A 13,927-nucleotide genomic window follows, 5' to 3' on the forward strand; every position below is an offset into this window, starting at 1 on the left:
AGAGAGAGGAAAAGGGCTGACCTTGCCCACTTTCCTCCCTCTGGCCCTGCACATCTCTGGCCCTTGACAGATGTTATGTACTGAGCTGAATCCTAGAATAATAGGATCCAGAATGCAGCAGTCTGATTGGTCCACAGGAGCCACCCAATCCAGCTCCAGGTGGAAGTGAATCAGCGACCTGATTGGCCTGCAGGAGCAGCCAATCAGGCTTCTGGAGGAGGTGAATCCGCAACCTGATTGGCCTACAGGAGCAGCCCGGAATTAGCCAATCACACGGGAGCCATTGTGTAAATAATGTATATATAGCTTAGACGTTTTGGGGAAAGTTTCATTCATTGCTACTATGAGCTGAATAAAGAGCATGAAATTCACACTCGACTCAGAGTATATTTCAGCAGATTATCTCTGAGGGGGATTGCTGCGCTCTGCAAAAAGAAAAAAGGTTGCCCGCCCATTAATCAGTGTGTCTGACTAGGGCTTAATTCACACGGAACATTTAAAGGACTATGATACCACTTTGAACAGTCATGGCTTCCCCTAAAGAATTCTGGGAGCTGTGGTTTGTTAAAGGTGCTGAGAGCTCAGTCGGTAGAGCATGAGACTCTTAATCTCAGGGTGGTGGGTTCGTGCCTCACGTTGGGGGGAAAAGATTTCTGCATTGCAGGGTGCTGGACTAGGTGACCTACGTGGTCCCTTCCAACTCTATTTATTGGTACCTTGGGTTACAGACGCTTCAGGTTACAGACGCTTCAGGTTACAGACTCTGCTAACCCAGAAATAGTACCTGCTTCAGGATGAGAACAGAAATCGTGCGGCGGCAGCAGGAGACCCCATTAGCTAAAGTGGTACCTCAGGTTAAGAACAGTTTCAGGTTGAGAACAGACCTCCAGAACGAATTAAGTTCTTAACCCGAGGTACCGCTGTAATTTTATGATTCTGGGAGTAATTAAAAGGCCCCTGTTGCCTTGCAGAGCTACAGATCCCAGAGTTCCATGTGGAGAGGGGTTGGTTGTTAAACCACCCTGGGAACTGTAGTTTTGTGAGGGGGAACAAGGGCCTCCAATAACTCTAGGACTGGGGACTCACAGGTTCAACTCAGCCCTCAGCCATGAAGCTCACTGAGTGACCTTGGGCCAATCAGAATCTGACCATGGGCCAGGCCTAACCGCCTGATAGATTTGTTGTGAGGTAAAAAGAATAAAACTGAGTGAAGGAGAACTGTTTGTGCCACTTTTGACTCATTAGTGGAAGGTGCGATGTAAAGCAAACATAATTTTGCTTTTAGGTGAAAATGGGTGGTAATTCTCGGTTTTGCCCGTTCCTCCAGAAATTTCCTCACCTGCCTCAAACTTTATCTAACAGGACATCCAGAGTTTGGCAAGGGGCAGGTTGGCCAACACATTTACATTAATGCTTTCTGTGTGGCCCCAAACCCCAAGAAATTTCATTAGTTCGATCACTTCTTTCCAATTGAATTCTTTAAAGGTTTACACCCAAGCTGGAGCCCTTTACGTTTCACCTCAAATGTTTGCATTTGTCAAAATTTGGTGGCCACCATCATGTAGATACCCCTCTCAAGGAAGGCTATTGATTGGCGGATGGGTGTGTTGTTTTTTTGCGCAGTAACGCCGGCATACAAGAACTTCCTCCAGAACTTGGCCAGCTGGTTAATCTTTGGCAGCTGGATATTGAAGAGCTAAATATTGGCAACCTCCCTGCAGAGATCAGAAAAGAGGGTGAGTCTGCTTCCTCCCTGTGGTTTTATTAATATCAGCTGTTTGGACAGAGAGAGAATCCAAACCCAGCCTGGGTGAATTTATTATTGAATGGTGGAGAAAACAGGGTGGAATCTGTCCAGGCTGCCGTTGTTACAAAGTGGAATTGTAAACCTTTCCATGCGATCCAAATTCGACTTGATCAGTTTGTTCTCAGGGCAACCCTTTTCTGTCATGAGATAGGTCATAAAGGTCCCTTTTGTGTTGCACATATTTTGTGTCACACGTGCAGCAGCACTTTTAGGGATGCTGCTGATGTGGTTATGGATGTTTTATTTTGCGCTGTTATCTTTTGTCTGACTATTTCTGTGAAAGTGTTTTTAAAAGTGACATATCAGCGATATGGTGGTTAGGGGTGGAGGAGACTGGTTTGAACTAACGTACACATTTCTTTCAAAGCTGTTTCTCCTGATGTAATGCATTTTTAGAGGTTGCTTTCACTGAAATCGCTTTTACTTGCACATGTACCTGATATATGCATTTTTGTACACATTGTTTTGCTTGGAGAGCTGCATTGCAAAAATCGAATAAGTGTGGGTTTCAAAGGATGGCTGTGTTTTGGATCTCATATTGTTCCGGAAAGTGTGCATTTGATAATTTGCATTTAAATGTGAACTGGATCGAATTTCTCCCCTACCCCTATGTGGCAGCATAAAAATACTTTTATAAATAAGTCCACAATTAGAAATTACAGTTCCTTGGCCTGGATGAATTAAGTATGCATTCATGTTCATTTTTAAAGGTCATGTTAGAGCATCCACTTGAGATTTCCCTCCCACCCCCATCATTTTAATCCAGCCTAATCAGCCCCAAAGGCTATTTGCTTCCTCGTTAAAAACATTTCTATTTGAATTGGGAATTGTTGTCCCCACCCATGCTCTTTAATTCAAGGTGTGTTAGAACAATCCTTGCAAATCCCTCTTATACTGCTGTGATCAGTTAAGCAGTTTTTCCATCCCTTCACTTGCTAGGCCCCAAGACCATTTTAGCTTACTTGCGAGCCCAGCTACGCAAAGCAGAGAAATGCAACCTGATGAAAATGATTGTGGTGGGTCCTCCGCGCCAGGGCAAGTCCACACTGATTGAGATCCTGCAGACAGGGAAAGCTTCTCATTCGATGCCCAGTGACGGCACCATCCAGACCACAAAGTGGGAGCTTCAGAGACCAGCTGGACTCAAATCAAAGGTAAATCAAAGGTAAAATAAAGCTTAGACTTGGAGTGTCAAGCTCAAGGCAGGGCAGGACAAGGCTTCCTCCTTGTCAAAGGGACAAACCAAATACAGTGGTGCTTTGGAAGTCAAACAGAATCCGTTCTGGAAGTCCATTCGACTTCCAAAATGTTTGGGAACCAAGGTGTAGCTTCCGATTGGCTGCAGGAAGCTCCTGCAGCCAGTCAGAAGCCACGGAAGCTGCATCGGATATTCAGGTTCCAAAGAATATTCGAAAACTGGAACAATCACTTCCAGTTTTTGATCGTCCGGGAGCCAAAGCGTTCGACTCCCAAGGCGTTTGAAAACCAAGTTACGACTGTAGAAAGATGGCGGGGGACTGGTATACGGGACATATTCACCCCTCCAAACACATGTTTGTGGCATCCCTAGATACCCCCAAAATTTGTAATTTTAAAACATTTTAAAATGTTTTGAATGCTCCTTTGGGTACCCGACTGTGATGCCATGATATCAGCAGGGGTTTTTTTGCCCCACTGAAAGAAGAAATTGCATTTTTTTATTTTAAAACCTATGTTTTCCACAAAGGTCAACGAGGCTTCCGGCTTCCTTTTCTTTTGCCTTTCCAGCAACTGGTATTCAGTGATAGACTGCCACTGAACGTGGAGGTTCTGCGTGGCTCTCTAGGCCAGGGGTCAGCAACCTTTTTCAGCCGTGGGCCGTCCACTGTCCCTCAGAGCATATGGTGCGCCGGACAATATTTTGAAAAAAAATAATGAACGAATTCCTATGCCCCACAAATAACCCAGAGATGCATTTTAAATAAAAGCACACATTCTACTCATGTAAAAACACCAGGCAGGCCCCACAAATAACCCAGAGATGCATTTTAAATAAAAGGACACATTCTACTCATATAAAAACAAACTGATTCCCGAACCGTCCATGGGCCGGATTGAGAAGGCGGTTGGGCCGCATCTGGCCCATGGGCCTTATTGCCTACCCCTGCTCTAGGCCAATAGCTGATTTGATAGTCCTGTCCTCCTTGACTTGGTCCAACCCCCATAAAAAGGCATGGATGTCTTCACCAGGTGCTTATTACCTGATTTGTTTCCCTGTGTCTGCAACCTTTAAAGCTGCCTAAGCTAGTGATCATTACCACATATTCTGGCACTGAATTCCATAAATTAGGAATGTGTTGTGTGAAGAAGCACTAGCTTTTGTCCACTCCAAATCCATTGCCAATCAATTTCATTGGGTCACACACACAAACACACACATATTCTAGCACTATGAGAGAGGGATGCCCTATTCAGGGCAGTTGTTTTCTGAGTCAAGTCAAAATGTGAGGGGGAGAACAGGGACAAGCAAGCTAGCTGGGCCCTCTGCCACAGTCCCTGTTGCTCTCAAATTTGTGATGGGGATGGCATTAAATGGAGTTAATGCACTCATCCCAGGCTACCTGAAGGAGGGTCTCCACCCCCATCGTTCACTGAGGTCCAGCTCCGAGGGCCTTCTGGCGGTTCCCTCACTGCGAGAAGTGAAGCCAAGGGGAACCAAGCAGAGGGCCTTCTTGGTAGTGGCGCCCGCCCTGTGGAATGCCCTCCTATCAGATGTCAAGAAGATAAACAACTGCCTGACTTTTAGAAGACAACTGAAGGCCACCCTATTTAGGAAAGTTTCTTAATATTTGATGTTCTATTGTTTTATTATTTTTAATATTAATATTCTGTCAGGAGCTGCCCAGAGTCGCTGGGGAAAGCCAGCCAGATGGGCAGGGTATAAAATTGTTGTTGTTGTTGTTGTTATCATCATCATCCCCACTTTTCCCTTTCTTGCGTTGAACTGACCCTGAAGGCAAACACTTTAAGAGGGTTCCATGGCTCAGGTCATCCTTCTACTCACAGAGGGCAACAAGGATGGCAGTAGAGATGGAGTTGGCACACTTGTTCTGCCCTCTCCCCCTCAACCTGGAAGACAAATGGGCCTGGAGAGAAAGAGAAGATCTGTATCTGCTTTTTTCCTCATTGTTCCATGTGTGAGTGTACACACATGGAAAAAGGACTCATTTTGCTGGACATGGAATTGCCGCTCTGGGGCATTTTGGATAGGACCCTTAGTCCTGTCATCTGGATCCACTCTGAATTGGGCTCGGCCTTTTGAGGCCTCTCAGCCCTGCAGCATGGTGAAGATGTCATCGCTGCAAGCTTAGGGCCAGCTCTGACTTGAAGCCAGTCCAGAATCTAGGTATCCAGATGGAAATTAATTTGGCTTATGTATTTATTTATATTTAGGTTAAGATGTCAAAAGAAAACACCTTTCAGAGCACAGGTGCCCTCACAGCAGAGTGTGTGAAATTCCACAATAAACCATAATAATGCATAACATCGTCAAATCGAAACCACATTGCATCTCTCAAAAATGAACAGGGCCAGTGGTTAATACAATGCAGATTAAAGTGCCGTATGACTCAAGTAGTAGCTGTTTTCAACAACTGACAATGATACAGCCACGTATATTTCAAGGGGGGAGAGTTCCACAGACATGGAACTGCCACCAGTAAAGTCTTGCTCCTGGTTCCCCTCATTGCAACATCTCTTGTCAACACCTTGAGCATCTTTTTACCTTTATCTGAACAGATGTTAGGCAGTCCTGCTTCGCTTCACCAACAGATTTTGTTCTTTTGTAAAATGTACTGGCTGGTTTGAGGGAAGTGGGGTGTGGGTTGATGGCAATAATGTTCCTCTCCCCTGACATATGAAGGAAAGGAGAAGGGCCCTTCCCAGCCAAAATTAGCCGTGCACTCTTGAGAGACAGAAAAGGGCCAATTGATTTAATGAAGGAACGGGAGCACTGCTTCTTCCCCAGTCTCGGCAGATGACGCCTGCCTTAGCAGTAAGCAATTAGCTTACATTTCCTGTGGAAGTGATAGCCGCCCTTGACAAGCCCTTCTTTCTTCAGCTGGAGCATGAATACCCATTGATACCCTACTGTCGAACATTATGAAGCTACTTTGCGGGAGGGAGGGGCGGTGCACGAGTTTATTATGCATTGACTATTATCTCCATGTGATTTACTTTTAACCGCTATGGATGTTGTCTCTCTCTTTCAATGTTTCTCTTTGTCCAATTAGGTTGATTCAGTTGAGTTTAACGTCTGGGATATTGGAGGCCCTGCCAGTATGTCGACAGTCAATCAGTGTTTCTTCACAGATAAGGCATTGTATGTCGTCGTCTGGAACTTGGCACTGGGGGAAGAAGCTGTTGAAAATCTTCAGTTCTGGTTGCTAAATATTGAGGTGAGTAAGGCGTCACTACTGCCTTGCAGGACCTCTTTATGCACTGGTGGGAGAATCCAGTCTACCGGTGGAGGTAGTGCAGACTAGTGTCAGCATTTCATTAATAAGACTTTGGGGCTATGTACGCATTAGCAGCTTGAAACACTGTGAAGTGACTCGAAACAAAGGGAGGAAACGGTTCTCCCTGTGTTTCAAGTCACATGTTTTATGTCACTGTACATGCCAGAGAGGAGGTGGAGATGTCTTTCCCTGATGCACATTACCTGATTTCTTTCCCTATTTGTGCAACTTCTTCAAACTCCAATTCAGTGAAGCTTGTCATCTGAGCATGTGCTGTTATCTACGCAGTGGCTATCTGAAACTGCAGCTTAACTGCAGCTTAGGTTTTGAAATCGGCTGGAAGCTGGTTTGAGGGAAAACCCTTGGAACATTTATCAAAAGACTTCAGGGTACATATTGATTGTGTACTCTACTTCATACACCAGCAGTGGGAGCACACTGGAAGCTGAAGTAAACACTAATGCGTACACAGCCTTGGCTAAAACCACCATTCACTTTTACTATTCCATCTTGAAATTCTAATCACTTTGGACTGAAAACAGACTTTCTCTGGACCTCATGTACGCCAACTGTTTACTTCATAAATATGTATTTAAACACTTTCAAGAAATGCATCTGAGAGTGGCAGTGTTCCTCTTGTAAACATTTGCCTGCACATGGTAGAGCCAGGAGGTCCTATTCTCTTCCTTCTGATTTCTTACTGCGTCAAGGATGAGCAAGTTCTGATGGATGTAATCTAATCTTATGGACAAGTCAATGAGAGTGACTAGGGCCAGGTCCGCATCATACATTTAAAGCACACCCAACACACATTTAAAGCATGTGACTTCCCCCAAAGGATCCTGGGAGCTGTAGTTTGCCACTCACAGAGTTACAGTTCCTATCATGCTTTTGGTGGGAAATAACATGCTTTAAATATCCATTGGATGTACTTCGAATATATAGTGTGGATCTGCCCTAGTCCTCAAAAAAATGTTACTTTTCTCCTGCAAACAAATCAGAATGAATATGCAATAAAGGAGAGAACATAAAACTTCTGTACAAGCTTTGTGCAAAGGAATTGGGACGGATGCTCAATAAACAGGCCACCTTGCATTTGAACCCGGTGAAGCTTGCTTGGGCCAAATAAAAATTTAAAATTCTTTCTAGGCCAAGGCTCCAAATTCAGTTGTGCTGGTAGTGGGGACACACCTTGACTTGATCGAAACTAAATTCCGCGTTGAACGGATCGCCACCCTGAGAGCGTATGTCCTGGCTCTGTGTCGATCTCCTTCTGGCCCGAGAGCCACTGGCTTCCCAGACATCACAATGAAACACTTACAGTAAGTACGATGTCACATTCTCCCACCCACCCCAAATTGTAAATGCCGCAAACTCTCTTCAGTGCTTAGTATATAAAACCAATAAATTGGGATAAGGTTGCATCTTGCATTGACTCGCCAGCCACCTCTTTCCAGCTATATTGATGCTGGCTCTGATGACCCAGCACTTGGAGACTGAATCAGAATACTAGCATGGTTACAGCCATGCCTCTGGTACTTAGGCAGTAGATGAATTGGGTCCAACAGCAATCCATACCAGCTAGGATACTTGCAGCCCAAGTACAGCATCCTCAGTACAGATTCTTTGGGTTCTTGATGCTAATATATTGCTACAGACTCACCAGTGCCTTGGCCAAACCCCTTTTTTCTTTTCTGCAATTCAGTTATATTGTATTATGGGATCAGTGTCTTGTGCTTGTGTGGCCTGAGTAGACTGATTTCTCTCTTGGAAAGCCTTTCCCACTTAAACGTGCAACTTCGCCGGCCCACTCATCATCATAGAGCAAGACTTGTGTCTTCTGTCTCTAGGAAAATTCCGCTCCAAACTATTGTCCTCCAAACTTGACTGAGGCTTCTTTCAGAACCTTCTTCTAAAGCCCAGTCAAGTCCCAGCAGCCCTGATTCTTTATCCTCTGCTGCCATCTCCTCGTGTACTTCCTAAGACCATAAGACGAGCTCTGCTGGATCAGGCCAAAGGCCCATCTAGTCCAACATCCTTTTCTCAAAATGGCCAACCAGATGTTTATGCAAAGCCTGCAAGCATGACCTGAATTCAGCAGCCCTCCTCCCACTGCATATCTCTTCAAGGGGAGTGGTGGAATGGGATGGCAGGCAGATGGTAAAAATGGCAGTGTGGAGAAACAGCCATTTGGTTGAGTAAGGATACCTTACCATCGTGTTTTCTCTTTGCAGTGAGCTCTCCTGCAGGACTCTGGAAGGCCTGGATGGGCTGCGCCAGCTGATCTACACCATCACTTGCCATATGAAGGATGTTGGGAGTTCTATTTGCTCACAGAGACTCGTCGGGAGATTGGTGTGTACCTTTCCCTGCAGTGGAAGACCACGTCAGCTTTGGATGGTTAAAGGTTTCCCGTATGAGCCCTATTCAGAATGAATGCTACTGGCTGTGATGGCTGTGCTCTTCTTCCGTACCTAGAGGCAGTAATGCTTCTGAATACCAGTTGCTGGAAAGTACAGGAGGGGAGAGTGGTCTTGTGCTCAAGTCTTGCTTGTGGGTTTTTGACAGGCATCTGGTTGGCCACTGTGAGAACAGGATGCTGGACTAGATAGGTCATTGGCCCGATGCATCAGGACTCTTCTTCTGTTCTTTCATACTGGGGACGTGGGTGGCGCTGTGGTCTAAACCACTGAGCCTCTTGGGCTTGCTGATCGTAAGGTTGGCAGTTTGAATCTATGTGACGGGGTGAGCTCCTGTTTTTTTGTCCCAGCTCCTGCCAACTTAGCAGTTTGGAAGCATACCAGCACGAGTAGATAAAGAGGTACCACTCTGGTGGGAAGGTAAATTGTGTTTCCATGCGCTCTGGCACTCATCACAATGTCCTGTTGTGCCAGAAGCTGTTTAGTAATGCTGGCCACATGACCTGGAAAGCTTTCAGCAGACAAACGCCAGCTCCCTCGGCCTGAAAGTGAAGATGAATGCTGCACCCCTTAGTCGAATTCTACTGGACTTAACAGTCCAGGGGTCCTTTAACTTTAGCTTTAATACGGTTCAGAAGCAATATGTTGATCAATGTTCAAGTGGGGGCTGCACTCTCACCCCTGATGTCACAAACAGCAGGTTATACCTGTGAAGGTTTCCTCGTAGCAGAAGTTTTCACTGAATGCACAGACTTTCGGATTGGAGGTGGGAGCAATGAAGACACCTGGGTTGGTAGCTTGGTGCAGGCTGCTCAGTGTAGACCTGCTCATGCATCAATTTACTTCTACACAGAACTGTGGTGTAACCTCATTCTCATGTAAATGGGGGCAGGAATGTTTCTGATTGAATTATAGCAGTAGAAGGAAACTTCTCTTTCCCTTCTCCATGTTAGAGAATTCCAACAAAAGGAGCAGCAGAAATTGCCAATGTTCACTTATTTGTCCCACATCCGGAACTTAAGTCAGTGCAGCAAATATGATCATCCTGTAATGATTAGGACAGAATAATTTAGTGACATTATAACTAATGTAAGTAATATAATTTTGTCACAATGGACAGTGACATGAATAACGTTTTCTTGGCAGAAGGCATACTGCAGTGGAAAGGAAACACTGATGATGATGAAGAAAGTGGGGCAGAATGAAAAACAATGCCTTCTTTATTCACCATTTCCCCCTCTCAGTTGCATATTCTGCTTCAGAAACATTTGTTGGGAATTTGTTTCTGAATCCTCAAATGAATAAATGAAATGCTATATACAAATGAAAAGAGACACGGTATTCAGAGCATAATTGATTTTCAATGTAATTTAACAGATCCCAAGGAGTTACTTGAGCCTCCAAGGATCCATCATAGCTGAACAACTGAACAGAAGTCAAAACGACAACGTACAGTATCTAACAGACAAGGAAATAGAGCAAATCGTAGAGAACACTCGAGGCAATGACATCAAAGACTATGAGGACTTGCAATCTGGTATTCCTGCATGTAGTAACTTATTGGAAACCAGCATGTTCGGTATTTGTGAATGTGTGTCTTTTCTTGTGTGCGTACACTTTGCTTGAGGATGCATCACCCTGAATTTACAAAAGGACTGCCTGAAACATTATTTCACAGCTTGACGACTAAGATAATCCACAGGAGTGTTATTAGCCATTCAAAGAGTTGGTGGAGAAACCATGGTGGCTTCAGTTACTTACCCAACGGAGCTTTCTCATGTGGTCAGCTGGCTAACTAATCATGGGAAACCCTGCATTGATGTCACTCATAGGAGCATAGGAAGCTGCCTTATATTGAAACAGACCATTGGTCCACCTTGCTCAGTATCATCTACACCAGCGTTCTTCAATGCTGGGTCCCCAGATGCTGCTGGACTACAACCCCCATCATCCCCAGCCACCTTAGCCCAATGGTCAGAAGTGATGGGAGTTGTAGGCCAACAGAACTAGGGACTCAACGTTGAAGAACAGCAACGTTGGGTTTCCCAAACATGGGTCTCCAGCTGTTTTTTTTTTGACTACAATTTCCATCATCCCTGACTACTGGTCTTGCTAGCTAGAGATGATGGAAGTTGTAGTCCAAAAACATCTGGAGACCCATGTTTGGGAAACCCTGGTCTACACAATCTGGCCCTGCAGGATTTCAGGCAGGAGTCTTTTCCAGTTCTACTTAAGAGATGTCAGGGATTGACTTCTTGTGTGTAAAGTGAATGCTGTAATGCTGAGCTGCAGCCCTTCCTACAGCCCCCCAATGTCTCTTATATTTTCCAGAATCAGACTTTCAGAGCTTGCGGATAAGTTGAATACAGCCCAGTGGAGAGGTTGATAAACCTCCTTCCTGTGTTCATAACTTACCTGGTGCCTTCCTTTCTCCACAGCAATCAATTTCCTGATCGAAACAGGGACACTTCTTCACTTCCCAGACACGAGCCACGGATTGAGAAACCTTTATTTCCTTGACCCCGTTTGGCTGTCGGAGTGCCTGCAAAGGATCTTCAACATCAAAAGCTCAAAGTCGGTTGCGAAGAACGGTGTGATCAGAGCGGAGGACCTCCGGATGCTGCTGGTCGGGACGGGGTTCACCACACAGACGGAGGAACAGTATTTCCAGTTCCTTGCCAAATTTGAAATTGCACTGCCGGTAGCCAACAACAGGTACACTGGTAATTGTCGCCGGGGCGTGGCTAATTCAGGCAGTTGGAGACAAACTGAGACAGAGACAAGCCACATCCTCACCATACATTTAAAGCACCATGATACCATTTTAACAGTCATGACTCCACCCCCCCCAAGAATTCTGGGAACTGTAGTTCATCAAGGGTTCTGAGAGTTGCTAGGAGCCCCCTATTGCCCTCATAGATGCTCCTTTTATGTCAAATCAGCGCTTCAGTTCTCAGAGTTCCCTGTGGTATTGATGGTTAAACCGCTGTGGGAATTGTAGCTCTGTGAGGGTCTCCTAGCAACTCTCCACACTCTTGACAAGCTACAGTTCCCATGATTCTTAGCGGGGAGCCATGGCTGGTAAAGTGTTATCACGGCGCCTTATAGTGCGGATGTGGCCAGAGAGAGGTGGCCTCAGGTGTTCATTGCAGGTGTTAGCGCAACAAACTCCAAAGTGTGCATGTCAGGTGCTGGCTTTTGGATGGCCTTCAACTAAGCTTTACTTAATGCAGACCTATTGAAATTAATGGCCCTTGCGTAGTCATGTTCATTGATATCTCTGGGTCTCCTCTGAGTAAAACTTAATTGAATACCACCCTTTTGTGTCCAAACCCTTTGGATTCAGTTCGATGGCAGAGGTTGGATGGCCATCTGTCATGGATGCTTTAAGCTGCGATTCCTGCATTGCAGGGGGTTGGACTAGATGACCCACAGGGTCCCATCCAACTCTTTCTATGATTCGGTGATGAAGTGCTGCAACATATACGGCGGTGATGTGCCCTGGATCCCTCACAGCTCTGGTCTGGGGAAAACCCTGGTCAGGCCACCATCAGACCCCACCAGCTCTGCTCTGCCCCGACCTTGAATGCATAACTGTGACAGAGACACTGGTGTCTGTCATCATGTGTGGATGCTGTAGTTGACATTCCTGCATTGCAGGGGGTTGACCCTCAGGGTACCTTCCAGTTCCACGATTCTATGGTTGTTGTTGTTTAGTCATTTAGTCATGTCCGACTCTTCATGACCCCATGGACCAGAGCACGCCAGGCACTCCTGTCTTCCACTGCCTCCCACAGTTTGGTCAAACTCATGCTGGTAGCTTCGAGAACACCATCCAACCATCTCGTCCTCTGTCGTCCCCTTCTCCTTGGGCCCTCCATCTTTCCCAACATCAGGGTCTTTTCCAGGGAGTCTTCTCTTCTCATGAGGTGGCCAAAGTATTGGAGCCTCAGCTTCAGGATCTGTCCTTCCAGTGAGCACCCAGGGCTGATTTCCTTCAGAATGAATAGGTTTGATCTTCTTGTAGTCCAGGGGACTCTCAAGAGTCTCCTCCAGCACCATAATTTCATTTACACACATATACAACCTGAGCATAGAATGAAGTGACTCACAGCATTAACACTAACCATAGATCTGGTTTCCCCATTAGGTTTCCAGCACAGAGCAAGACGAGTCTAGGTCTTCCAGCATCAGCCAAAACTCACAGCTGTCACATACACAGCCCTTCTTGGCCTGTTCTTCATCCTAGGATGAAGTGGCATTCAGCCAAGTAAGGTGGGCAAAAGCTTGCCCATTTGTCACTATGGCAACAGAGCAGACCTCTTTGCATATGGTAAATAGCAGTAAGTTGGCTAGTCAAAGCCATTATCTTCCCAAGAAACTTGTCTGGCCCTTTTAGGGGGCTCTTCTACTAGATTCGAAACATGCCTTGGAAGGGAACCAAGGGATCATCCAGACTGATCCCCCCCAAAAACCCCTCCAAACTCATAACAATATATTAGTAGACAGCATGAGGAAAGTTGGTTAGATTTGCTAAGGTTCTCACCTTCACTGATGGATCGTGTCCTTATCACAAACACACACACACATGCCTCAGATTTGTCTGTTCCGGATAGTTTCTAAAAATAATTACAAGGAACTTGCTCTCGTGAAAAACACATCAGCCATTGTTTCTGCTGAGGAAATTGGGCCTTAGACCTTTGGGTCTGACCAAAAGGAATTTGGGAAGATCTGTGCCAGACATGTCCTGGAGAAAGGAGTTCTTAAATGCTGACATAACGAGCCTCTGTGAATTAAAAAACAAAAGCTTTGCTTGACACCCATGAAGCTGGCAGCTTATCTGTGCTTCAGAAGCATTTAGATTTCTTTGTAGGCTTGCTTCTCTCTCTTTCTTTTCTGCAAAGGCAATTCCTGCAGGGAAACAGGTTATTCCTTTGTCCCTTGCCCCCTCAGCACTCTCTTCAAGCCCCCCCCCTTATTTTGCTGCATCTTCAGGCAAATCTTGTTGCCATTTATTGATGCCGTTTCTATGGTTAGTTACCTCTGACAGGCTGCTAGCAATTACCGTCTAGATTGCCTGACGGAATTGCAACCCTGTCATTGGCCAAGGAGAGGAGGGCGAAAGCTGCTGTCGGCTGAGAAATGTACCCTGGAATGTTCCGGGCCATTTACAAGCAGCTGATGCTCAAGCACAGAGTTAAATC

At 45.6% G+C, this 13,927-nt stretch overlaps 1 protein-coding gene across 2 annotated transcripts in view; it reads left to right on the forward strand.

Moving 5' to 3' along the window:
- Positions 1-13,927, forward strand: part of LRRK1 (leucine rich repeat kinase 1) — a 79,620-nt gene that overhangs the window by 41,950 nt on the left and 23,743 nt on the right. For both annotated transcript variants that reach the window (XM_080980220.1, XM_080980221.1), the window contains 7 exons: positions 1,624-1,736; positions 2,747-2,961; positions 6,079-6,243; positions 7,453-7,625; positions 8,538-8,658; positions 10,101-10,260; positions 11,162-11,438. In XM_080980220.1, the coding sequence (XP_080836346.1) occupies positions 1,624-1,736; positions 2,747-2,961; positions 6,079-6,243; positions 7,453-7,625; positions 8,538-8,658; positions 10,101-10,260; positions 11,162-11,438 (1,224 nt within the window). The remainder of the gene's footprint in view (positions 1-1,623; positions 1,737-2,746; positions 2,962-6,078; positions 6,244-7,452; positions 7,626-8,537; positions 8,659-10,100; positions 10,261-11,161; positions 11,439-13,927) is intronic.

The sequence above is a fragment of the Podarcis pityusensis genome (assembly GCF_964106645.2).
Source record: "Podarcis pityusensis genome assembly, chromosome: 14".
Lineage (NCBI taxonomy): Eukaryota > Metazoa > Chordata > Lepidosauria > Squamata > Lacertidae > Podarcis > Podarcis pityusensis.